This window comes from Epinephelus lanceolatus, chromosome 14, assembly GCF_041903045.1.
Source record: "Epinephelus lanceolatus isolate andai-2023 chromosome 14, ASM4190304v1, whole genome shotgun sequence".
Classification (NCBI taxonomy): Eukaryota; Metazoa; Chordata; class Actinopteri; order Perciformes; family Serranidae; genus Epinephelus; species Epinephelus lanceolatus.
Window position 1 is genome coordinate 1004632 of NC_135747.1, and position 24984 is coordinate 1029615.

Consider the following 24984-nt stretch of genomic DNA (forward strand, 5'->3'; position numbering starts at 1 on the left):
AAATCAACCTTTTAAAAGCAGCCATCCTACACAGTAAGTAGTTCTCTAATACTCTGGAACATTTTGCTGTTAATACTTACACATTTTTATTTAATTAATGTGAATGAAGCAGTCTTACTTATAATGGAGTATTGTACATGGTCCACTCAAACCTAGCATAGGGTTTGTTGGGCTGGAAATGTCACCAGCTCTAAGCATTACAATAGGAAACCTTTAGCTCTGGAGATGCATGTGTGCTGAGCACAAAAAAGAGGAGGAGATAGTGTTTTAGGTGTAAATGTACTGCACCACCTGCAGACAGCTCTAAACAATATAGTATATGACTGCAATAGGTGAGATGAATGTGGTGTGTGTGTACAGTACATTGCAACAATATGCATGAACACAGATTCACAGTGTAATACATTTAAATGGAGGACAAATAAGGAATAGCTATTAATAATTTAACTCACAGACTTGTCACCATATCTTTAATTCCAAAGATAGAATTTATTTCAAATATTCTTCACTGCTTAGTTGATTTCTAAATTTGATTTAACATATTATATTATCAAATATACAATATGAAAGGCTCCGGAAAAAAACACTGTCAAACACATAATTTCAGCTCTGTAAATATTGAAATATTCTCACAACATGAACTGAAGCATCACACACAGAGCCACACAGGAGAATTACTAACAACCTGCTGCAGTGGTTTCTTTTTATTGACTTTTAACCAGGGAGCATTTCAGTGTTAGTTGTTACTAATGTTTTCTTTTCCACGAGTCCACACTATTTTTATTCCCAGTGGCCACCTGCTTCCTGTCCTTTGTCAGCTCCTCCCGAGCCATGGGCTCGATGATGGCGCCCAGCTGGGTGACAATCTTGGGCTTACTGATCTTTTTGACAGTCCGCTCAGTGTTCCAGGTGCGGCCCAGTGGGGAGCGGATGGTGCTCTCAAACTGTGCATGGTTCTTGAAGGGAAAGGGCAGAGAGTTCACCTGGTGGAGGCTGATAGAGCTGTTTCTCATCTCTGACATGATGACGCTGGGCAGGTGTTGATCTTTCCTGGGTGGAGGCGGTGCTGCTTTGATCCTGAACCTCCTGCGTTTGTTGCGGGACGGCTTGAGGCCCTTCCCTCCCCACTCGCCCCACCCAGGCAGCGACAGGTCCACCACCTTTGGCTTCCCTGCCTCTTCCTGCTTCCTCTTGTCCTTAAGAAAGTCTGAGATGACATCGTCTCCGGCAAAGGCCTCTTTAATGAGCCCCCTCTGGTCCACCTTTTCATCTGGGTCCTCAGTTTCCTCGATGGTTGGGGCGAGCGGAACTTGGATGACTTTTATCTCTTTGGTGAGAATTTTTTTCAGCTCGATCCCTCTCTTCCTTTTTCTGGTTTTTCCTGCCTTTTGAGTTGCAGATGTCAGGTTTTCTGTGGCTGGGGGCTGCTGGGGTTGAACAGGTGCTTCATCAGTGGCTGACTTCTCCTGACTGAGGAGCTCCATGTCCTCCAGAGTCCTGACCCTCGTCAGCCCTTCCTCCAGCTGAGCTGCAGTGTCCATTTGGCTGGCATCTGCAGCTGCCTCAGCCTTCTCGGTTTCAGCCTCCCGACAACTGTCTGTTATTCCTCTGAAAAGGCCTGTAAACTCTGAACGCTCTTCTTCCTCTTTGTCTGATATATCTGGGTCCTCTGCTGCAGCTTCAGTCTCCTCATCATTCTCAGCTATCACAGATACTGTGTCAGTCTCCTGAGCCTGACGCAGTTTCCTCCTGCTGTCAAACTTTCTGAGAAGCGCTTCCTCTTCTGTTTCCTCAACTTCCTCCTCATCCTCTTCTTCTTCGGCTGCTCCAGGCCCCTCTGATGTTAGATCCACAGTGTCACTTATCTCTTTTACTGTGGAATCTTCAGAGAGCTTGCCTCTCATCCAGGGATTTGAAGTATCCAGTCCTTGTTCTGCATCATTTACAAAATCAGGCAGAACCTCCGCTTCACCTGCTTCCTTCTCCACCTCTCCCTCTTCCTCATTATTAAGCGAGGTCACCAGCTTCTGCGTCAGCTCTTTGTTCATCTCCAGCTGCTGCTGCATGGCTTTACGAGCCCCTTCGTCATATTTAGCCATGATCGCCTTCGACTTGGCCCACTTGCCACTGTTCTGGTGTTTCAGCGACATCCTTTCCTGCATCCTGGCCAGCTCCATCTTATTCAGCTCATCTAAGGCAGCGCCAGGGTCCATATTCACCATCTCATCGAACTGCTTTAGAAACTCCTTTCGCTTGGCTTTGTTCTGCACTTTGTGGTATTTCTTGCTTTTAATCTTCCTCTCTCTTCGTGCCTTTGCCTCGTAGTAGGACTGCAGGGCCCGAGCCTTCTGCAGCTCTGCGCGTCGGATCTTGGCCTCTTCCAGGCTCATTGCTCTCATTGAAGCCTCCTCAGCAGGGGTTAGGATGGGGTCATTGATGGGCTGCTTGTTTGCAGACAAGAGGGCAAAGATCTCCTGTTCGAGCTGAGTTTGTGCTTTCCAGCTGGTCACAACCCTCTCTATGGGTTTAGGGGAAGAGGGCTCCTGGTTCAGGGGGAAGACCAGCTGCTCGGCCCTCTGGTTCTGTTTGATGATACCTTTCCATCGGGTCACCTCTGTGGCTGCCTTCTGAAATGCCACATCTCTCTGGATCCTCTCACTCTCCTGCTTGCTGAGAGGGCACTCAATGGTCTTTTTGCGATGCTGCAGATTCTTCAGCTGCTTCTTTGTCTTCGCTGGAACAGCGGGGGTTTTCTCCACGGTCCCGATCAGGTCCAACAGGTCGATTTTGTCGCCCTCCCTCTCCGCGTTGACAGTAAACTCAGACATCTGGACGCCCGCCTCTGATCTCTCTCCCAGCGTTTTCTTTCTCTTGCCACCGAGAGCACTGATGGCTTCCAGCAGCTTTTGGCGTTTTCGTTCATTTTCGCCGCCATCCTCTTCCTCTTCACTGGTGATATTTTCATCCACTTCATTTAGATTCACGTCGTCGTCGTCGTAGTCTACATCTTGCCTTACTGCTGCGACCTCATCTGTACCCTCGGAGCTCATCTTGAGACTCTTTTTACTCACTTTTTTCTTGAAAACTTTAGCCATGCTGGAGTAAACACCGTCGAACTGGATAGGAGTGTACACACGTGTGCCGTAAACCGAGCCGTTATCGTAAAGTAATCGCCGTAATATGAGCAGCACTGTCGTAAAATATCTCTTTGATCCTCTATCTTTTTTCATCTTTCTCTATTGATCATATTTAAAAGAAATGCAACAATGATAAAATATAAATGTGCAGAGATGTTTGTAAATAACAACGACTGACAACGAAAATATGAGACTTATAATTACAAATAAATTCAAATGTGTAAAAATAAAGGAAAAAAGAGGGCAGTGTAGAGGACCCTGGAAGGGAGCAGGCTGGGGAGATAATATGTTTTAATATGTATAGGCCTATGTGTTGGAAGAATGATATATGTGTACCATCCTAAAATGTATATTTCATAATAACACGCATGAATTTTAGTTCCTATCTGTGTTGTTTTTTGTAATCTCGGTGCTCCCTCTGCTGGCTGGTAGTGCGCGTGCATGATATGTTGTCTCCATGTGTGTGCTCCTCGTTACATTTATCACGCGCTTAAAACATGAATTATAGATTCAAATATCACATAATATTATCCATATTATAATACTATTTATTGTGTGGAGCCACATTCAAAATTAGGGGTCAATGACAAAGACTATTTGGCTGTCACATGTTACAGTCATGTGATCTGTTAAATTATATCATATGGGAATAAGAGGGAAAATATTTAGATGGATCAAGAATTTTCTAACTAACAGGAAGATATCAGTAAGGGTGGGTAAAAACTTGAGTGAAAACTACACAGTTGAGAATGGAACCCCTCAAGGTAGTATTATTAGTCCGATTTTGTTTTCAATCATGATAAATGACATATTTAGTAACGTATGCAGTTCTATTGGTGTTTCGTTATTTGCAGATGATGGGGCTATGTGGAAAAGGGGGCGAAATATTGCATTTGTTGTTGGGAAATTGCAGGAGGCTATTGGAAAGGCAGAAGCTTGGGCATTGAAGTGGGCTTTAGATTTTCAGTTAATAAAACAAAAGTGGTTGTCTTCACCAAAAAGAGAATACAAAATCAAGTCAATCTTAAGTTATATGAGCAAGATTTAGAAATAGTGGATTGTTTTAAGTATTTAGGGATGTGGTTTGACAAAAGGATTACTTGGAAAACACATTAAAAAAGTAGTAGGAAAGTGTAAAAAGATATTGAATATTATTAGGTGTTTGAAAGGAAGAGATTGGGGCGCACATAGAGCATCATTGAAAACGGTATATATTGGTTTAATCAGGTCAGTATTAGATTATGGTTGTATAGTATATGAATCTGCATCAAAAACAATGTTAAAAAACTGGATAGCATACAGTATCAAGCACTAAGAGTGTGTTATGGTGCAAAGAAAACCACTCCAGTGTCAGCCTTGCAAGTAGAGATGGGTGAAATGCCTCTAGAAATCAGAAGAGAGCAGATATCATTGATATATTGGGCACATTTAAGGGGACATGGAGAAAACCATCCAGCTCAGAATATTTTAAAGCCGTGTCAAGAGAAAGAAAGAAGAAAGGTACAAAGTTTTGGATGGACAATTGAAAACCGGGTTAAAGAAAGTAGGATAGCTGATAAAAATATGAGCAAAACAGTTCCACTTTCTATTGTCCCACCTTGGACACTGGAAGAGGCTATTATCGATTTGAGATTACTAAAGAAAGAAAAAGGGAAAAGTGTGAGTGTGAGTGAAGTGAACAAATATATAAATAAGAAATACAGTCAGTTTATTAAAGTATATACAGATGCATCCAAATCAGGACAAAACAGAGTGGGAATAGCATTTGTAGTTCCAGATTTAAATATTGTATTGAATAAAAGAGTCAATGATGATTTAGCAATATACACAGGAGAGCTACTGGCCATTCATATGGCATTGAACTGGGTACATGAAGTCAGACCAGGTAAAGTGCTGATAGCATCAGATTCCAGTAGTGCATTGGTCAGTATAAAACAGATTCAGTCAGATATAAGACAAGATATAATATTCGAGATAGCACATATATTATAGGGAATAAAGAGAGCAGGAGTTGAGATCAAGTTCATTTGGGTTCCAGCACATATAGGATTTGAGGGGAATGAACTGGCCGATAAGTATGCCAAGAGTGCAACAAGAAAAGAACAAATATCAATGGTTGTAACATACAGTAAAGCCGAGATTAAAAGTATAGTAAAATCAGAGATGAAGAAGAAATGGCAGACGCAATGGGACAGAGAGAGCAGAGGTCGACATTTTTACAATATACAAAGGAATGTTGGAGAAATGAGAGAATGTCAAAGGAGCAGCAAAGAAGAAGACATCATATCACGCATGAGATTTGGTCATACGGGGTTAAATAGCACATTATTCATAATACAGAAACATGAAACAGGAAATTGTGAACATTGTGAGTCAGGAGAAACAGTAGAACATATCCTCTTTCAGTGTCCAAAGTACCAAACACAGAGAAACACACTCAAAGCAGCATGTCAGAGAAATAAGATACCATTTAATGTAGCAGATATATTGAGAAGAAACTCAGGGGATGTTGTATTTGGAGAGATTTTTAGGTTTTTGGAAGCAACAGGGCTTGTTAAAAAAAATTTAATACATAGTATAATTCTGTTCCACACTCCAGTCCAGAAGGTGGCGGTAATGCACCTGAAAAGTTGTTTGCCAACCGCCATAAAAAGAAAGAAGAAAAAGAAGAAGAAGAAGAAGAAGAAGAAGAAGAAGAAGAAGAAGAAGAAGAAGAAGAAGAAGAAGAAGTCATGTGATCTGTCATCGTCAACACTTTAGTTCATCATGGCGGCGGCTGCGTCTGTTTTCCACAAAGTGAGAACTGGGTCTAAAATAGGTGCTCAGTATGACCAAGAAGGCAACCTCATTCAGGTAAAGAGTATTTAAATCAGAATTCCAACAGAGTGACGAGGCTCTGACTGTAAAAACCGCCTGTAACGGGTTGTAACCACCCGGAGGCTGGTTAGCTAACGATGGAGCTGACGGTACTTGTTAGCTCATAACGGGTGAGGTTTAATTTTGTCTCCATAGTCAATTCAAGAACAGTTTAAAAAAAATAGTCGGAAGGCAACTTCGTGACGGCTGACGGAAACGTCCCCACCGCACTACTTGGCTTCTTCCTCAGACATTTAGTTACGTTAGCTATCTTGAGTTATTAAACTGCACGTCTGCTGCTGGGTGGGATTCAGTGTCTTGCCCGAGAGCACTACAGCGGCCCGGGTGGACACTGGTTTTCTTCAGAGGTAGATGATCATGATGATGATGATGCTGATGGTGATGATAAAGACGGTGTGTGTTTGGCTCCCAGGTGGAAACCCGAGAGGATGAGGAGCAAAGCGTCAAATTGGCGGAGATCCTGGAGCTCCTGCTGGTGGCTGGATACTTTAGAGCACGGATTAAAGGCTTGTCACCTTTTGATAAGGTACACACAGGACCTTTTTGAGCTCTCTCCCTGCTGGTCCCATCATGTGTATGAAAACGCCCTGATTCATGCGAAAGAGGGCATTACTTGTTACTTTTGTTAGACCAGATGATTAAGATACAAGTTTTGCTAAACTGTGAACTCAAGTTCCAATAGATCAATGAGTTCAGGAAGCTTCACGCAGTAAACAGTGCCACTGATTTTTAAACCTCCACACTCACTCAACTTGTTTCCTACTTGTCTCCTCTTTAGGTGGTCGGGGGTATGACCTGGTGCATCACCACATGTAACTTTGACATTGATGTGGATCTTCTTTTTCAGGAAAACTCAACCATTGGTCAGAAAATGTAAGTCGTTTTTCAGTTGGCTAGTTGTTCCTGAAGTTCCCATACACTGTAATTTTGAGCTTTCCCAGATGAACGATGACAGTTTGGAGAGAAGTGTGGTGAAGTCTTTGATCATTAATCCAAAACAGTGACCCTAGATTGCAATGTGAGGACAAAAACTCGACCAGTGTTAGAAATTTGAAAACAAATTCTTACATGTGGACTATGGCTACAGCCCAAGTCTACTAACCAACCATCAGAATATGACATTCATAGACGTATTCATAGAATATACTGAATATATACTGAATATGCTGATGAAGCAATGTAAGCACCACTTTGATGTCAGTTAAAAAGTGAAACAGCATTTTGACCAAAGCTTGATTTTTCTTTGCTGCATTTTCAAAAGTAAGAGCAGCACAGATGAATGACATTCACACATAACACACATGATGTGTGTCTGCTATCATTTTTCTCTATGTACATAATGTGCTGATTCATCAGGCATTCATCACACAGACTGACTTGCCTCAAATTTGATATTGTACAGTCTGACACAGAGTGACCACAAATGAATGTGATCCACAGTGTGACAGGCAGTGAATCAAGACAACAGATGTATATTACAATAAATTGAGCATACCGTTTGTTAAGGCAGGCCATGATGTCAAGCTCAGCTCACACCCCAGCTACAGTACAGGCCAAAAGTTTGGACACATCTTCTCATTCAATGCGTTTTCTTTATTTTCATGACTATTTACATTGTAGATTCTCACTGAAGGCATCAAAACTATGAATGAACACATGTGGAGTTATGTACTTAACAAAAAAAGGTGAAATAACTGAAAACATGTTTTATATTCTAGTTTCTTCAAAATAGCCACCCTTTGCTCTGATTACTGCTTTGCACACTCTTGGCATTCTCTCCATGAGCTTCAAGAGGTAGTCACCTGAAATGGTTTCCACTTCACAGGTGTGCCTTATCAGGGTTAATTAGTGGAATTTCTTGCTTTATCAATGGGGTTGGGACCATCAGTTGTGTTGTGCAGAAGTCAGGTTAATACACAGCCGACAGCCCTATTGGACAACTGTTAAAATTCATATTATGGCAAGAACCAATCAGCTAATTAAAGAAAAACGAGTGGCCATCATTAGTTTAAGAAATGAAGGTCAGTCAGTCCGGAAAATTGCAAAAACTTTAAATGTGTCCCCAAGTGGAGTCGCAAAAACCATCAAGCGCTACAACGAAACTGGCACACATGAGGACCGACCCAGGAAAGGAAGACCAAGAGTCAACTCTGCTTCTGAGGATAAGTTCATCCGAGTCACCAGCCTCAGAAATCGTAAGTTAACAGCAGCTCAGATCAGAGACCAGATGAATGCCACACAGAGTTCTAGCAGCAGACCCATCTCTAGAACAACTGTTAAGAGGAGACTGCGCCAATCAGGCCTTCATGGTCAAATAGCTGCTAGGAAACCACTGCTAAGGAGAGGCAACAAGCAGAAGAGATTTGTTTGGGCCAAGAAACACAAGGAATGGACATTAGACCAGTGGAAATCTCTGCTTTGGTCTGATGAGTCCAAATTTGAGATCTTTGGTTCCAACTGCCATGTCTTTGTGAGACGCAGAAAAGGTGAACGGATGGATTCCACATGCCTGGTTCCCACTGTGAAGCATGGAGGAGGAGGTGTGATGGTGTGGGGGTGTTTTGCTGGTGACACTGTTGGGGATTTATTCAAAATTGAAGGCACACTGAACCAGCATGGCTACCACAGCATCCTGCAGCGACATGCCATTCCATCCGGTTTGCGTTTAATTGGACGATCATTTATTTTTCAACAGGACAATGACCCCAAACACACCTCCAGGCTGTGTAAGGGCTATTTGACCAAGAAGGAGAGTGATGGAGTGCTGCGGCAGATGACCTGGCCTCCACAGTCACCGGACCTGAACCCAATCCAGATGGTTTGGGGTGAGCTGGACCGCAGAGTGAAGGCAAAGGGGCCAACAAGTGCTAAACACCTCTGGGAACTCCTTCAAAACTGTTGGAAAACCATTTCAGGTGACTACCTCTTGAAGCTCATGGAGAGAATGCCAAGAGTGTGCAAAGCAGTAATCACAGCAAAGGGTGGCTATTTTGAAGAAACTAGAATATAAAACATGTTTTCAGTTATTTCACCTTTTTTTGTTAAGTACATAAGTCCACATGTGTTCATTCATAGTTTTGATGCCTTCAGTGAGAATCTACAATGTAAATAGTCATGAAAATAAAGAAAACGCATTGAATGAGAAGGTGTGTCCAAACTTTTGGCCTGTACTGTACATCAGCTGATCTCAAGCAGCTCAATCAGCTGATTGATAGAGGGAAGTCAGCTGATGGATCACGTGATTCCTTTCTATGCAACCAATTAGCAAATCTCATTGCAGGTGCCCTACTTAACCCCAGCTCCTCCGTTTTTATGCTGTGTTTGACGCGGGCTGGGCGGTATATCGATTTTTTACAATATATCGATATATGCTCAAGCACTATATTGATTTAGACAATACCGTTTTTATCGATACTGTTTGAATCGATATAGAGACAGATACAGATTAAACAGAGGAGCAGCTCTCTGTCGTTGATGGAGAAACTGTGAGTGAGTGGGGCGGAGCTGTGCGGAGAGAATGAGAGAAGAGAGATACACACTGGTATGCGTTATGTGGCGCAACTTGACCCTATATCGACACCCAACTGGTCAAGACATGTAGTTTTGGGGGGGGGGGGGGGTCTTTGCTGCTACTCTCTCTGCCTTAGGCTGCTGTGTAGGTGCATGGAGGGCAGAGAGGTGTGCTCTCTCTGCCTTCGGCTTTCCACATAGGCACAGGGAGGGTGGAGAGGTGTGCTCTCTCTTCCTGTAGCTCTCCATGTAGGCTCGTGGAAGGACAGAGAGGTCCCAGAACAGAACCATACTGCCAAATATCAAACTGCAACTAGGGATAAAGTTTTCTTTGACTGAAGTGGTCCTGACTGAACTGGCTTTATAGCCAGCTGTGCAGGGGTTACATGATGTAGTCAGTTTTACTTGTTAGTGAATATAATCATTGAAAAGGGATCATTTATCAAACTACAGTATGTTTATCATATTGTTTTACTTTTTTTTTTTTTCATCTAGCGCAGCCCCAGTGTACTCTTTCACAATCTTTAGTTAGTTTGGTTCAATGGTGTTCATTATGTCTTTAGTTTATGATAATGACTTTAGTTGTTCTTTTTTTCTCAGACATGTTAGGATATTACATACCTTGACTTGTTTTGGCAGAAACTTCCGCCTTCCTCAGAAGTGTCATTTGGTGGTGGTTGTGATGCGTCTTTATCAGCTGATCTGTCAATCAGCTGATATTAGGGAGGTGTGACCGTCCTGTCAAAAACTGACAGGACGGTCACTCCACCTGCTGTCCGTCCGCCGCCTCTCCAGGATGCTGCTCCAGGTGTGGGAGAGCAATGAGGACAACAAATACCGGCGCTGGATCAGGGAGGCCATTGAAATACGGAAGCGGGGCCCAGGGACAATGAACAGGGACGACGGGGCATATAAAACGATAACATATCATCTCGCGATAAAGACTTATGCGCCATCGATAGAAAAAACGTTCGATATAACGTTTGATAATGTTACTGTATTCTGTCGGGAAAAAACATGAGGAAAGTTACCCTTACGCCGGAATTCCACTGGACGTGTGTCCATTGCGGAATGGCTGTGCTCATTATCCGCTGTGTGCTCCGCCGTCCATCAACACCCAACGGCTGCGTTTGCTGTGCGGAGCGGTGCAGCTCCGCCGGACAGCGGGAGTCACGAGAACCCACAAGATCTTGCGAATTCACACATTATCGCGCGATATAACAAGATGTAGTTTCTATAAACAGAACCACAAAACCAGAGGAGTAGTAGGAAGACATCTCGGTGCACCTCCATGATTAACATTTCCTCGTCCATGGTGTCAGCGGGGTGAAATGATGTCTGAAAACCTCTGGCCTGTTGACTTCAGGCCTGCCTCCGCCCATTATGTAGTTTTTAAGGTGTAGTGCAGTGAAATATGATCCGCTGTGAACACTGTGTATTTTATTTTGAAAATTAACCAGATGTTTTATTTTGTTTCTGTGCACGACTTCCTGCCCCGCACGATCTGCTCTGTGCTGAATTGCTGCATTGTGCTCCGGCGTCCGGCAAAAATAGAAGTCCTGTGTATCTGTTGCGGAGGGTTCCGGAGCGCCACAGCTGTGACGAAGCCGGAACGCAGCACAGCCACAGCCGGTGGAAGCACACACATTGACTAGAATTGAGACGAATCAGCTCCACTGCCATTCTGGAGCGCAGACGCAACCCACACGCATCTGGTGGAATTTGGGGGTCAGAGTCGGACTGTGCAAGGTTGGTTGCATGAACACACTCACTTGCTCCCTGGTAACCTAGCAACGGTGTCACGCAAACAGCTAACAACGTCAGGTTTGGTTGCGCCATCCTCGTGTACAACCAGGGTTGCCAGGTTTGCTTATAAGCCTGAGACTTTGGGCTTGTTTTTTGTAAAGTCGCTTACAAATATTGGTAGTCGCGGGTTGCAGGGGGTTTTTTTTGGGCTTGTTTCTAAAGTGGAGTTGCTTATTTGGGTTTGCTCTCTAAACGTCGCCTTTTCGCTATATATATCCATCTAATAAGTTTTTTAAACTCATGATAGTATGTCGGACTGTAGGATGTTTCCACAGCTCCGCTCCCTCCGTCCCTCTCCACATACACACAGGTGACTAGGGCTGTCAAAATTGCTCAAAAATGACGTTCGAATATTCCTTCTAAAAATAACTCATAGGTTCGAACCATTCAAATTTTTTTTTCCGCATTATATCCACAAGAGGGCAAACTAATACAAGGAAACATACTTCTGTATGTATTAATACAAGGAAACATAACTACTTGTAGGTATTTTTATTTCAACATAAACGTCTTTGAAAACATTTACATACCTACACATTAAAACACATAAAACAATTATAACATTACGTTATAAACGACCGCGGACCTCTCGCTCGTCCCCCCCTCTCTGACCCATGGCCACACCGCCTGTGGAAGCGCTGCGAATAGCCTCGAAGCGCCAGACCGTGACCAGCTCACGCCCTGCAGCGATCGCTTCAGCGTCTGGTCTATTTTCTGCGCGAGCCACGAGCGAATGTGTCAAGCCGGGTGACGGAGACAACAGCTGGGAGCAGGACCGCTTGTCGACCAGCGTGGAGAAATGCGTGTCTGATGCCAACGCCCACTCGCAAAGAGGACAGCTGCGGTGGTGTTTTTTTTTTCCTCCACAATCGAATATCAGTTTTCACATTCAAAGGTCCATTTTTTTTTTCAAATTCGAATTTAGAATATTCATTGACAGCCCTACAGGTGATGGTCAGTCAGTGAGACTTTTAACATTTAAATTGCTCAATTAATGGAGGTTATTTCGCTAACAGGTCGGTGCGGCTTCTGCAGTGATGCGGACGCAGCGCCGGTCCGTCGTGGTGAAGAGGGAGCTGAGCCGGAAAGCAAAGCTTTCGATTTACTGGTCCACCTACATCCCAACCCTCACCTATGGTCATGAACTCTGGGTAGTGACCGAAAGAATGAGATCGCGGATACAAGCGGTGGAAATGAGTTTCCTCCGTGGGGAGGCTCGGCTCAGCCTTAGAGATAGGGTGAGGAGCTCGGACATCCGGAGGGAGCTTGGAGTAGAGCCACTGCTCCTTCGCATCAAAAGGGATCTGTTGAGGTGGTTCGGGCATCTGACTAGGATACCTCCTGGGCGCCTCCCGCTGGAGGTGTCCTGGGCAGGTCCCACTGGTAGGTGGCCCCGGGGCAGACCCATGCTGGAGGGATCACATATCTCGTCTGGCCTGGGAATGTCTTGGGGTCCCCAGGAGGAGCTGGAAAGCGTTGCCGGGGAGAGGGATGTCTGGGGTGCTTTGCTCGGCCTGCTGCCCCCGCGACCCGGCCCCTGATAGCGGATGAAAATGGATGGATGGATTTCGCTAACAAGTGGGCGAAATATGGAAAGAATACAATAAAGATTTGTAGAAAGAAAGAGGATTAAAAGATTCAACTTCAAGAGAGGGGTGATTCAAAGGCAGTGCGCAGATTCAGATTCTGTGTGAAATATGTACCCATCATTCAGATCTTGTTCAGCATACCAGCACTATTACAGTGAAAGTAAAATGACTCGTTATATGCAACTTCTTTACTTTCATTTTCATTCATTCATTTATTCTTTCCACGTTTTTGGTAGGCTAGTTGGTTTGGTAGAGTTCAAGGGCTATAAATATAAAGTATTTGTAAAGTAATTTTGGTTGCTGGTCTTGGTTGCCCAAGATCTGGCAACACTCTGGAACACAACACAGAGTGGAGTGAGTAGCAAGAATGAGTGCAGTTAACGACGAAAATGTCGAGTAGTAGTTTTTATACCATCTTGTGTATGGTCATTTATTTGAGTGTTTTCTAATGGTTGTGTTGACATTACATTTTCCTCTGTGTGCCTTGACTGATGACTGTGATTGAAATCAGAAGAAAACTATTGAGTTTAAAATAGATGTTTTAAAATTTATTTATTTTCTCCTGGTCCTTATTTTAAATAGGTAGTAAAGAAAATATCAATAACTAGCGTTATCGATCAATATGAACCAGCTATATTGTGATATATTTTTCAGCCATATGGCCCACCCCTAACTAAAAGTCACTCTCTCACCTCCAGCTAGTTCAGAATGCAGCAGCTAGGCTTCCTCCCTATCCTGGCTCCTCTCCATTGGCTTCTTGTGTGCTTTAGAATTGATTTTAAGAATTTCCTGATCACTTTTAAAGCTTATCTGTGTCTGGCCCCAAGCTATGTTGCAGAAATGTTGACCCCATATGAGCCAGCTCATAGCCTTAGATCCTTAGGTGGAGCCCTTCTGGCCGTTCTAAAGTAGAGGCTTAAATCTAATGGTTAAGAGGGTTTTGCCATCACGTTCCCTTGGATTTGGAACGACCTGCCTGAGGAGATAAGGCTCGCACAATCAGTGACTTGTTTTAAATCACTTCTTGAAACCCATTTTTATAGACCTGCTTTTATGTGATGTTGTCTTTTTATTAAGATTTATTTATCTTATTTCTGTTTCATCTTGTTTTATTGCTTTAGTTGCATTTGTTGTTTTTGGTCTTTTAATTTGTATTTATCTATACTGATATTTTGCGTCCTGCATTTTTAGTCTTCTTGTTTGAACTTTACCGAAATTCGGTCTGTTTGGTAGGCCTGTTTGGCTCTCTCTTGTTACATGGACCTCTGAATATCCCGTTTCTGCTTTTGCGTTGTCTTTCTCTTTGCAGAGCTCTGACAGAAAAAATAGTGTCTGTGCTACCGAAGATGAAGTGTCCTCATCGCCTGGAGCCTCATCAAATCCAAGGGCTGGATTTTATCCACATTTTTCCAGTAATACAGGTGAGAGAATTTCTAATCCTAAACCAAGATACAGACTCTTCATATTAACATTCAGCATAAAAAAATTATAAGTTATGAAAGTGTGAAGTGTACAGAATTCATACTGATTTATTCATGTATCTGATCAGCTGTATGTTGTGCCCCCTACAAGTGGTTGGTGAAGCGAGCCATAGAGACCAGGGAGGAGATGGGTGATTATGTGAGAGCCTACTCCATTTCTCAGTTCCAGAAGACCCACAGCCTCCCAGAGGTAACTATACAGTACCAGTCAGTCATAGAGCCAAAGCTGAGTTGAAGCTGTTAATGGACTGACATCTAGATGATGGACAAGTTAAAGAGAACAAGAGAAATTACTATTTTGATCAGTTATTTGAATGCTGGAACATTGATAGGTACAGTTTGTCTGATTTGGGAACTTAAAACTCCATTTCCACTGAGCAGTATGGTACGGTTCAGTTCGGTACGCTATTTTTCCGTTTCCCCTTCGAAAACTTGTGGATAGTACCGATGGAACCATTCCTAACCGTTACCATTGTTGGTACCCCTTCTAGTGTTGTCACGGTACCAAAATTGGGACCCACGGTATGATACCAGTGAAAGTATCACGGTTCTGAGTAGTATCACGATACCACAGCAAAAATGAGGCAGATGTGCCTTTTGTCATTTATAAAAAGATAAATCACTTTTCTATAATACATCAATGATATTTCAGTGGAATAAATACTTATTGACTTATTCATACTTCAAAAACAGCATCAATAAGTGATTAACATGTAATTATAACTACTTAAAGTAAAAATGAAGATTTTGAAAAGATTTAGGAGCACAGAAAGAGCGCAGTGAAAATTTTACATAACACATTTAATAGGAAAACAACAAAATGTTGGGTCACCTGGCACACTTAGCTGAGTTCATCAGATGAACTCAACTAAATTTTAAAAATCTAATTCATGGTGAAGGGTCATGCATTTTCCACCAGTCACATCAAAAACCTTAAGAAAAAATATTTGTGGCTACCGGGGGAGGTCAAAATAAAATAAATAAATAAAATAAAAATCAACCAGCCACCCTCCTCCCCTGATAAGTTAAGAACAGTCCCTTGAGTGCAGTGAGGTTTGTGGACCGTTACCTGCCACAAAGCGAGAAATGTGAACGGTTTGTTTCGCCTCTGACACGTCACATACCTGTGTGCCGCCACGGCTCGGATGTTCAGGTACTTCTGGGCAGTCATGACACCAACGCTATATATGGCGCATGTGTGTAAATTAACAGGCCCTTTATTCCAAAAGTGGTAAAGAAAGCAAGGGAAGAACATTTAATAAAGCCCTGGAGGGTCGGAGTGGATGAACCCGGTTAAAGAGTACCTGCCCGGACGGGACGCTCTAAAACTAAAGTGAGCGTGCCCACAAAGAGGCAGGGATCATTTCACTGGTCAACAGTAAATCTGGCGTTCTGTTGGTTGGGGGATTTTGACAGGGTTGTTACACAAAAAAATCCAAGCGCAGGGCAGAAATCTGAGAGCAGAAATTCCGCGAGCGCACAGAAACAGTTTGAGCGCGAGGAGAAAAGCCGAAGCTCGAGCAGGAAACCTGTGCCAGCAACATGGTATCTGAGTGCGAGCAACATGGTATCTGAGTGCGAGCACACAGTTTGAGCAGAAACAGAGTAGATCCAAGTGCAAGCAGAGACTATTTGAGTGCGAAGGCAGGGTTTTTGAATGTGAAATCAATAAATAATGCTCTCAAACTGATAGACCACTCTCTTGAATAAAGATAGGGATAAAGCTCCATACTGGTCTACTGCTGTGCCGATCTGTCAAAGTGTTAGGTAAAAGCGGAGCAAACATTCAAATATAGCGTACACTTTTCATTAATATGGATTTTTTTCAGGTGGCTAAAATATGATTTGCTGCAGTCCTATCCACAGCAGAACATTGCTGAGCTTATGTGCTGGTAGAACAAAGCAACAAAGTACATATAATAAGCACAGCAGAAACGTCACATAGGTAGGACCACCATGTCTACCCATATATCTTTAAACATTACAGTTACAGCTGAAAATGACTACAGAACAACAAGTTTGCAGATTTTACATATTTCTGCAATTTTAATCAACTGCCAGTTTTCTACCCAGAATTGATTGTTGTTGTTAGTGCTAAGTCACGGTGATTTGGTCAATAGACAATGAATGGGACTGATTTTGTGGACCCACAGAATGTTTGTTTTCTTTGTTATACCCAAATGAGCTTTACATTGTTGAAGTGTTCTCAGTTGTGAAACAGGAAATGTACTCATACACTCAGAACATTTCCCTGGGTGCTCTCAGTGTCATCTAGAACAGTGGTTCCCAACAGGTCTAGCCAATGGGTCCAGATTTCTTCTTAGTCATTAGTACAAGGTCCCACAGTTTAATACATTCAGCATCATACTTGCGTTCTGCTATGTCTTTGAGCTAGTTTGCTGTCTCTGTTAAGTAGCTGTCAGTTAGTCACTGACTCGACAGCAGAAAATGGCACTTCAAGATAAAAGCTCTGTGCTGGACATTCACTGTACTTAAAAACAAAATGTGTTTTTTTTACAAACTTGACACATTTTCAAGTCCCTTGTGGTTCATCTGAATGGGCCTGTGACCCACTTTTGGACTGCGACCCATCAGTAAGGAACCACTGATATCTAAAACATTTTTCATCATTCATTGTCTATGGAGCAGCTCCAGACTTTCTACTTTAGTACTCTCGTTTTTGGCTTTAGGAGAGAGATATTCATATTGGCTTATATTTTTGGACTGTCTAAGACCATAGGAATAACATGAATTTTGAAAATGGGTGTAGTTCCCTTTTAAGTCAAAATTATGAGATACAAAGATAATAAAAGTCAAAATTATTTTGTATTATTTATGTGGTAGTAATTTCCCACATTGGTTGGCAGTTTACCATGAAAACCAAAAAGTTGTTAGGCTGTATGACATAAATTGTTCTCTAAGTAGAGCTGGTGTTGACATATGCTGAAACCCTGTGGTCCAGGATGAAGAGTTCCTCCAGAGGAAAGACAAGGCTGTGAGAGCAGTTCTGGATGTATTGGTGAGTTGCTACACCATCAGGCATCATATACATTGAATTAATAATGTAACTACTTAATTATGTAACTAAAGCAAATTAGTTGGCGATTAATTTAAAAGTTGAAAATTAATCCATTAATCTTCAACTTTTAAATTAATCACCAACTAATTTGCTAAATGGATGAATTGAATTTTAGTAATTTTCAAAAAAAAAAAAAATTAAGTAAAAGCATATTTGAATTACTAGGATGACTATTTATACTGCATGTTTAAAAGCAATGAGTACAAGCAGTTTCTGAGAAGTTTTCCAGCTCATCCGTTACTTTATTTCTACACTGCATAAAAATTCCTATGACCTGAATGAGCAATGTGGTGTATTACAGGAAGTGTACAAACCCCAGAGGAAGTACAGGAGGCAGAGGGATGCAGGGGAGCTGCTGGACGAGGAGTCTAGGGTTCACTCCACTCTGCTGGAATATGGCAGGTAAGATTTCACATCAGGGGCCTATACTAAGAAGCAACTTCAACATACCCAGGAGATCTTTTCGTTTTCCCAATCTAGCCATGAGTGCATGTAGCATATGACCAGTCACAAACATCAACAAGTCCACTGGCAGCAGAGTGGCATGTTTTATGTTGGAAGAGCAAACTATAATATCATAGAAATATGAACAGGTTACACATAATCAGTCTGAAAGCAACACATTTGCAGCTGCTAAAGGCAGGGTGGACAGCTGGCGAAAACAATGCCGACTTTGTGAATATGTAAGTTCATAGGCTTGTAATATCCATGTCCTATCATTAGGGCCAGAGTATATCTGACTTTGATTACACTGGTGCATTTCATTCAATTAATGAGTTGTTTAATTCAGTTCACTTGCATTCAGTGTTATTTCTAAAGCCCAATATCACAAATCACAATTTGCCTCAGAGGGCCTTACAGCCTATGACATCTCTCTGTCCTTGGACCCTCACAGCATATAAGGGAAATACTCCCTCCAAAAAAACATCTTAATGAAGCAAAAAATGGGAGAAACCCCAGGAAGAGCAATTGAGGAGGGATCCCTCTTCCAGGACGGGCCAATGTGCAATAGATGTTGTGTACAGAACAGATCAACATAATAACAATGACAAAATGATTTGTAGAGAGAGGGAGAGACAGACAGATGCACAGCAACAACAGTAATGACAGTAACAACAATAACAATAATTATAGAAATATGAATAATATCAATAGTAGTTCATGATAGCATATACGTTAAAGTATATATTGCTGTATGATAGTATAAATATGTGACAATACCAATCATGTTTGTTATGATAATAGAAGTATGACTAATAATAACAGCTGTACTAGTAGGCATCAGGCAGGACCACAGCAGCAGCACAACCACTACACTGGTTTCAGTCCTACCTCACTGATCGGAGCTTCTCAGTTAACTTAGGGGAATTCAACTCAGCTACGGCTCCTCTCACCTCCGGTGTCCCCCAAGGCTCCATTTTGGGCCCCATCCTCTTCTTGCTCTACATGCTGTCATTAGGGTTGATTTTTAAGAAACACAACATACCTTTTCACTGTTTTGCAGATGATGTACAGATCTATCTGCCCCTTAAATCCATTAGCAAGGATTCTGTACAGCCACTGCTAGAATGTTTAGATGTCAAAGATGTCAAATCCTGGATGGACACTAACTTTTTAAATCTCAATGAGGATAAAACAGAGATCATTATATTTGGATGTGACCCCTCCGATTACTCCGCTGATTTTCTGGGCCCCTTCACTCCTAACATCCGTTCCTCTGTTAAAAATCTCGGTGTGACCTTTGACAGTGCTTTTAAATTCGATAAACAAGTTAGATCAGTAATACAAACCAGCTTTTATCAACTCAGGCTCTTAGCTAAAGTAAAGGGCTATCTCTCCCCCCAAAATCTAGAGAGGGTAATCCATGCTTTTATAACCTCACGTCTGGACTACTGTAACTCGCTTTATGTCGGTATTGACCAGTCACTGCTACACCGTCTACAGCTTGTCCAGAACGCAGCAGCCCGCCTCCTCACTGGAAAGCGTAAACACGAACACATCACACCAATCTTGGCCTCGCTCCACTGACTTCCAGTGCGTTTTAGAATTGATTTTAAGATTTTATTGATTGTTTTTAAAGCCCTAAATGGGCTGGCACCCCCTTATTTAACTGAACTCCTGCACTTTCATGCTCCCTCCAGAGCCCTGAGATCAGCCAGTCAGCTATTACTGGCTACTCCTAGGACTAGGCTGAAGACCAGAGGTGACAGAGCCTTTGGGGCGGCTGCCCCTAGGCTCTGGAATAGCCTGCCCCTGCACATTAGGTCTGCCCAGACCCTAGAGGTTTTTAAGTCTTTTCTTAAAACCCACTTCTTCTCTCAGGCTTTTAACTCAGGTTGAGCTGGACACCCAAACATTTTATCTTATTTTGATCTTATTTTATAACTCTTGTATTTTATTTTATTGTATTGTATTTTATGTATCTTATGGTTATTATTGTGGTGTACTATTGGGTACCTCATTGTATTTGCTTGTTTATTTCTATTGACCTGTTCAGCACTTTGGTCAACCTTGGTTGTTTTAAATGTGCTTTATAAATAAAGTTTGAGTTGAGTTGAGTTGAGTACCCATGACACAGGCATAGCCACGATTCGAGGGAACCTGTGAGACAAGTAGTAGTGGTGGGGGAAAAATTGATACAGCATAGTATCACAATATTTTCTATTTTATTTTATATAAATTATTAATATCATGAACAGACTGAAAACTTTATCTATTTAGATAAAACAGATGTTGACAAAGTTTTCTTTAGGGGCATAATTAACAGTTGAAAAAAGTTGATAAATCGCAATATATTGCAATATATTGTATCACAATACTCAGCATATGGCAACATATTTAAAATCGCAATCAGTGTTGGGCAAGCTACTTGGAGAATGTAGTGAGTTAAGCTACCAGTCACTCTACATCAAAATGAAATTTCACTATCAGTCAAAAGTGTCAGTCAGAGTGCTCAGAAGGTTCATCTAATCATGTGACGAAGGTGCTCTTTGGTGGGAATGTTGATATCAAAAAAGGGAAATCCAAGGCACTCTTCTTTAAATGTATAGAAAGCCTTTATTTAAAAAATGACTGTTTCATATAGAAAAGGTTAAAACATGATGAAAGTGGGTTACAGCCCACACGTTTCGGCACAAAAGCCTTCTTCAGGGTGTAACCCTCAGCACACTAATGCTCCTTACAAAGGATGATTAGGAACACCTGAGTAGGTAGGAGGAGCTCCTTACATAGGATGATTGGAATCACCTGGGTAGGTAGGAGGACAATAAAAACATGAGAAATAACAGATCATGACCAATAGATGGCTCCACCAATTGTTAAACAATTAAATACAGAGAAAAAGAAAGAAAAAACACTGCATCTGTAATGATAGAAAAAAGTTACAAAAAGGACTGAAATCAGTGTCTTCATTTAGACCTGGATAGATAGTGGCTTTCATTTGGTAAATATAAAAAGTCTCTCTCTGCAAAAGTAATTTGAGTCTGTCACCACCTCTAATGTTTTTTTGAATACTTTCTAGGCCTTCAACCATGAGTGAGCCAGGATTGCTGTCATGTGCTTCATAAAAGTGCTTAGCCATTGGGTAATCAAAGTTTGCTTTTCTAATAGCATACTTATGCTCAGAGACTCAGTCTTTTAAACGTCGCTTAGTGCGGCCTATATAAAAACAACCACAGGTACAGGACAATCGATAGACCACAAACGTAGTATTACAGTTAATGAATGACTTGATGTCATAAACCTTGTTAGTGTTAAAGTTACTGAATTGTTTGCATTCTTTGATATTGGCACAATGTTTGCACAAGCCACATTTATAAGTACCCTTCACAGGTCGATGAAGCCAAGTTTTTTTATCTGAAGCAGAGAGATGGCTAGGCACCAGCCTGTCACGTAAAGTGGGGGCCCTTTTAAAACTGATTTGAGGAGGAACAGGAAAAACCTCTCTGAGCAGAGGGTCACTCTTGATTAAACTCCAATTAGAATGCACAATCTTTTTTACAGAGTTTGCAAAAGAACTATATTGTGTGACAAAGTAAATTTGCTCTGGTTTTGAAAATTTTTGTTTATTTGTCATCAAGAGCTCAGATCTAGGTATAGATTGGGCTTTTTTGTAAGCACTCTGAACAATCTTAGCCTGGTAGCCTCTATTTGCAAATCTGTTTGACATAATTTTTGCCTGATTTTCAAATTCGGAGTCATTGTCACAAATACGTCGCAGACGTTGAAATTGTCCAAAAGGTATATTGTCCTTCAGCCACTTAGGGTGGAAGCTGTCAGCCCTTAATACTGTATTTTTATCTGTTGTTTTTCGATATACTGTGGTATGCAATTTGCCACACTCACCTTTGGAGATGGTCAAATCCAAAAAATTAATGCTGTTTTGAGAATATTCAATGCACAGTTTTATGTTTCTATTGTTAGTGTTTAAAAAATCATAAAACAATAAGAGTTCCTCCTCAGAACCTGTCCAAAACAACAAAATGTCATCAATATACCTCCCCCACCATTTTATCTTGTCATTATATCTGGTGTGAACGACTTCTTTTTCCCATAATCCCAAAAAAAGAGAGGCATAATTAGGAGCAAAACAGGCCCCCATAGCAGTACCTCTATCTTGAATATACAATTGATTTTGGAAGAGGAATACATTATTTTTAAGAATCAATTCAGTGAGCTGTAGAATGAATTCAGAAGGAGGCAAAGAGTCCATAGGCCTGCTCTGTAGAAAATATTCTAGAGCATTTAGTCCATCATCATGGTTAATGTTGGTATACAAGGACTCTACATCTAAAGTTACCAAAAAACAATCAGGAGGAATTATCATTTCATGAAGTGCCTTTAAAACATGAGTAGTGTCCTGAATATATGAGGGCAGTTGTTGGGCGAAAGGCTTGATATGAAAGTCCACAAATTGAGAAGCAGGCTCTGTAAGGGATCCATTGGATGATATAATAGGCCTCCCTGGAGGAGATTCAAGATGTTTATGAACCTTAGGGAGCATGTAAAAAGTGGGTATCCTAGGATGTTCACACCACAAGAAATCATGCTCCTGCTTGGTAATCCAACCAGCCTCCTTTGCTGTGGACAGCATCTTTCCCATTCTCTTCTGCATGTTTTCCAAAGGATTAGAGGACAGTTTGTGATAATACTCCAGATTGTTCAATTTCTCGAACAGTTTTTTCATGTTTTGAGAACAAATTTTCAATGTCAAAATCTACCTTTTTAGTGAAAGCTGTCAAAGTAGCATTTGAACTAGGTGGCATGAAGTGAGATTTAGGCCTGAAATGAGAGCTAGGGGCTGTTGTAACATTTCTTGGAGTATTTTGATGGTACCATACTTTTAGATGAAGTCTACCGTAGAACTTGAATAGATCCACCTTGGTACTGAATTCATCGGTATGATGGGTGGGTGAGAAAGAAAGCCTTTTAGACAACACATTGACCATATCCGGGGTGAGAGATGTTTTAGATATGTTGATTACCGTGTGTTTTTGTTCCTCAGGCTCCGCCGCTGTTGTTGCTCCACCTGACGTCAGTTTTCTTGTACGTCTCCTCCCCCTCCTTGTTTTTTTCTTTTTATGATGGATCTTGTGGGTTTGGGCCACTCGCCTAAAAAATCAGATGTGGATGATGCAGCTGGGGAGGATGCAGTGGGATTGGAGATAGATTCCTCATCACTGCTGGTCATGTTAAAGGACACAGATCTCTGTCGTGGTTTGTGTTGTTGTGCTGGTTTGGTCCACTTGTAAACCTTGCCCTCTTTGTAATCATTCTCGTCTCGCTTGAATTTCTTTATTTTCTGTTGTTTCACCCAGTTGGTTAAGTCTTCAAGATCCTGTTTAAGCTTGTTTTCAAAAGGCAGTTTCTTTTGGTCATCTTTCATTTGGGAGATTTGTGTTTTTATCTCATTAAGTTTAACTTGAAGTGCCTCTTTTTCTCTCTTGCTTTGTTCAGTAATTAACAGGATGAGATCTGATGAACGTTTATTCAAGATGGCCTCCCATTTAGATTTAAACTCTTGTGTCTTCCATTCCAAATGAGGGAAATTTCTTTATTCTTAGACCTCTTGGAATATGTCCCTCTCACCAGTAGTCAGACAGGTTGACAATACTCCAGTGAAGTTTTATCTCTTTCTCTGCCATCTTTTTCAGTTTAAAATAAGTCTTTTTCAGATCTGGTTCAACATCAGGAGAATCAGAAATGCCATCAAATAAAGACTGACTTTCAATGATGTTTTGCCTTGCTCACTTGTGTAGGAGAATGCTTCACTGGATCTTTCATTCTCCATCTTGAACTTGTAGCCGACCTTCACAATGCTCATAAGATAAGAGCAGAGCTACTCCAGAAGAGCACGTCCCTTGTGCTGTATGTTCTCAGTCAAAAAAGTTCAATTGTATATTCAAGATAGAGGTACTGCTATGGGGGCCTGTTTTGCTCCTAATTATGCCTCTCTTTTTTTGGGATTATGGGAAAAAGAAGTCGTTCACACCAGATATAATGACAAGATAAAATGGTGGGGGAGGTATATTGATGACATTTTGTTGTTTTGGACAGGTTCTGAGGAGGAACTCTTATTGTTTTATGATTTTTTAAACACTAACAATAGAAACATAAAACTGTGCATTGAATATTCTCAAAACAGCATTAATTTTTTGGATTTGACCATCTCCAAAGGTGAGTGTGGCAAATTGCATACCACAGTATATCGAAAAACAACAGATAAAAATACAGTATTAAGGGCTGACAGCTTCCACCCTAAGTGGCTGAAGGACAATATACCTTTTGGACAATTTCAACGTCTGCGACGTATTTGTGACACTGACTCCGAATTTGCTCCTCCGAGAACCGTCACCTTATCGTGGTGGAGGAGTTTGAGTGCCCTAATGACCCTAGGAGCTGTGCTGTCGGGGGCATTTCGCCCCTGGTAGGGTTTCCCATGGCAGATTGGTTCTGGGCAAAGGGTCAGACGAAGAACGGTTCAGAAGATCCTTCATGATGGAAGATAACAAGAGTTGGTGTACCTGGCCCGGAGGGTTACCGGGGCCACGCCCTGGAGCCAGGCCTGGGGTTGGGGCCCGTGGGCGAGCGCCTGGTGGCCAGGCCTTCGCCCATGGGGTCCGGCCGGGCCCAGCCCGAACCGGCTACATGGGCTCGTCCCCCTGCAGGCCCACCACCCGCAGAGGGATCCAGAAGGGTTCGGTGCAGTGTGGATCGAGCAGCAGACCAAGGCGGGGGCCTTGGCGGTCCGATCCTCGGCTACGGAAGTTGGCTCTTGGGACATGGAATGTCACCTCTCTGGCGGGGAAGGACCCGGAGCTTGTGGAAGAGGTTGAGCGCTACCGGCTAGATATAGTCGGCCTCACCTCGACACATAGTTCCAGCTCTGGAACCCAAGTCCTTGAGAGGGGTTGGACTCTCTCCTTTGCTGGAGTTGGTCCGGGTGAGAGGCGGAGGGCTGGGGTGGGCTTTCTGATAGCCGACAGTGGACGAAAGGGTTGCATCCC

At 42.1% G+C, this 24984-nt stretch overlaps 2 protein-coding genes across 2 annotated transcripts in view; one reads left to right on the forward strand and one right to left on the reverse strand.

Annotated features, from left to right (window-relative positions):
• Nucleotides 1–469: 469 nt before the first annotated feature.
• On the reverse strand, nt 470–3170 carry LOC117248342 (U3 small nucleolar RNA-associated protein 14 homolog A). Its single transcript, XM_033613345.2, has one exon. The coding sequence runs from the start codon at nt 3093–3095 to the stop codon at nt 747–749; it is 2349 nt and encodes a 782-aa protein (XP_033469236.1). The 5' UTR covers nt 3096–3170; the 3' UTR covers nt 470–746.
• A 2662-nt stretch (nt 3171–5832) lies between these two features.
• Nucleotides 5833–24984, forward strand: part of ccdc93 (CCC complex scaffolding subunit CCDC93) — a 48501-nt gene continuing 29349 nt past the window's right edge. The window contains exons 1-7 of the mRNA XM_033617314.2: nt 5833–5990; nt 6427–6540; nt 6793–6887; nt 14229–14340; nt 14492–14590; nt 17363–17419; nt 17781–17881. Of these exons, the coding sequence (XP_033473205.1) occupies nt 5904–5990; nt 6427–6540; nt 6793–6887; nt 14229–14340; nt 14492–14590; nt 17363–17419; nt 17781–17881 (665 nt within the window). The 5' untranslated portion in view covers nt 5833–5903. The remainder of the gene's footprint in view (nt 5991–6426; nt 6541–6792; nt 6888–14228; nt 14341–14491; nt 14591–17362; nt 17420–17780; nt 17882–24984) is intronic.

Excerpts from the sequence above, each read along its gene's own strand:
- LOC117248342 (XM_033613345.2), bottom strand. The coding sequence starts at position 3,095 with ATGGCTAAAGTTTTCAAGAAAAAAGTGAGTAAAAAGAGTCTCAAGATG.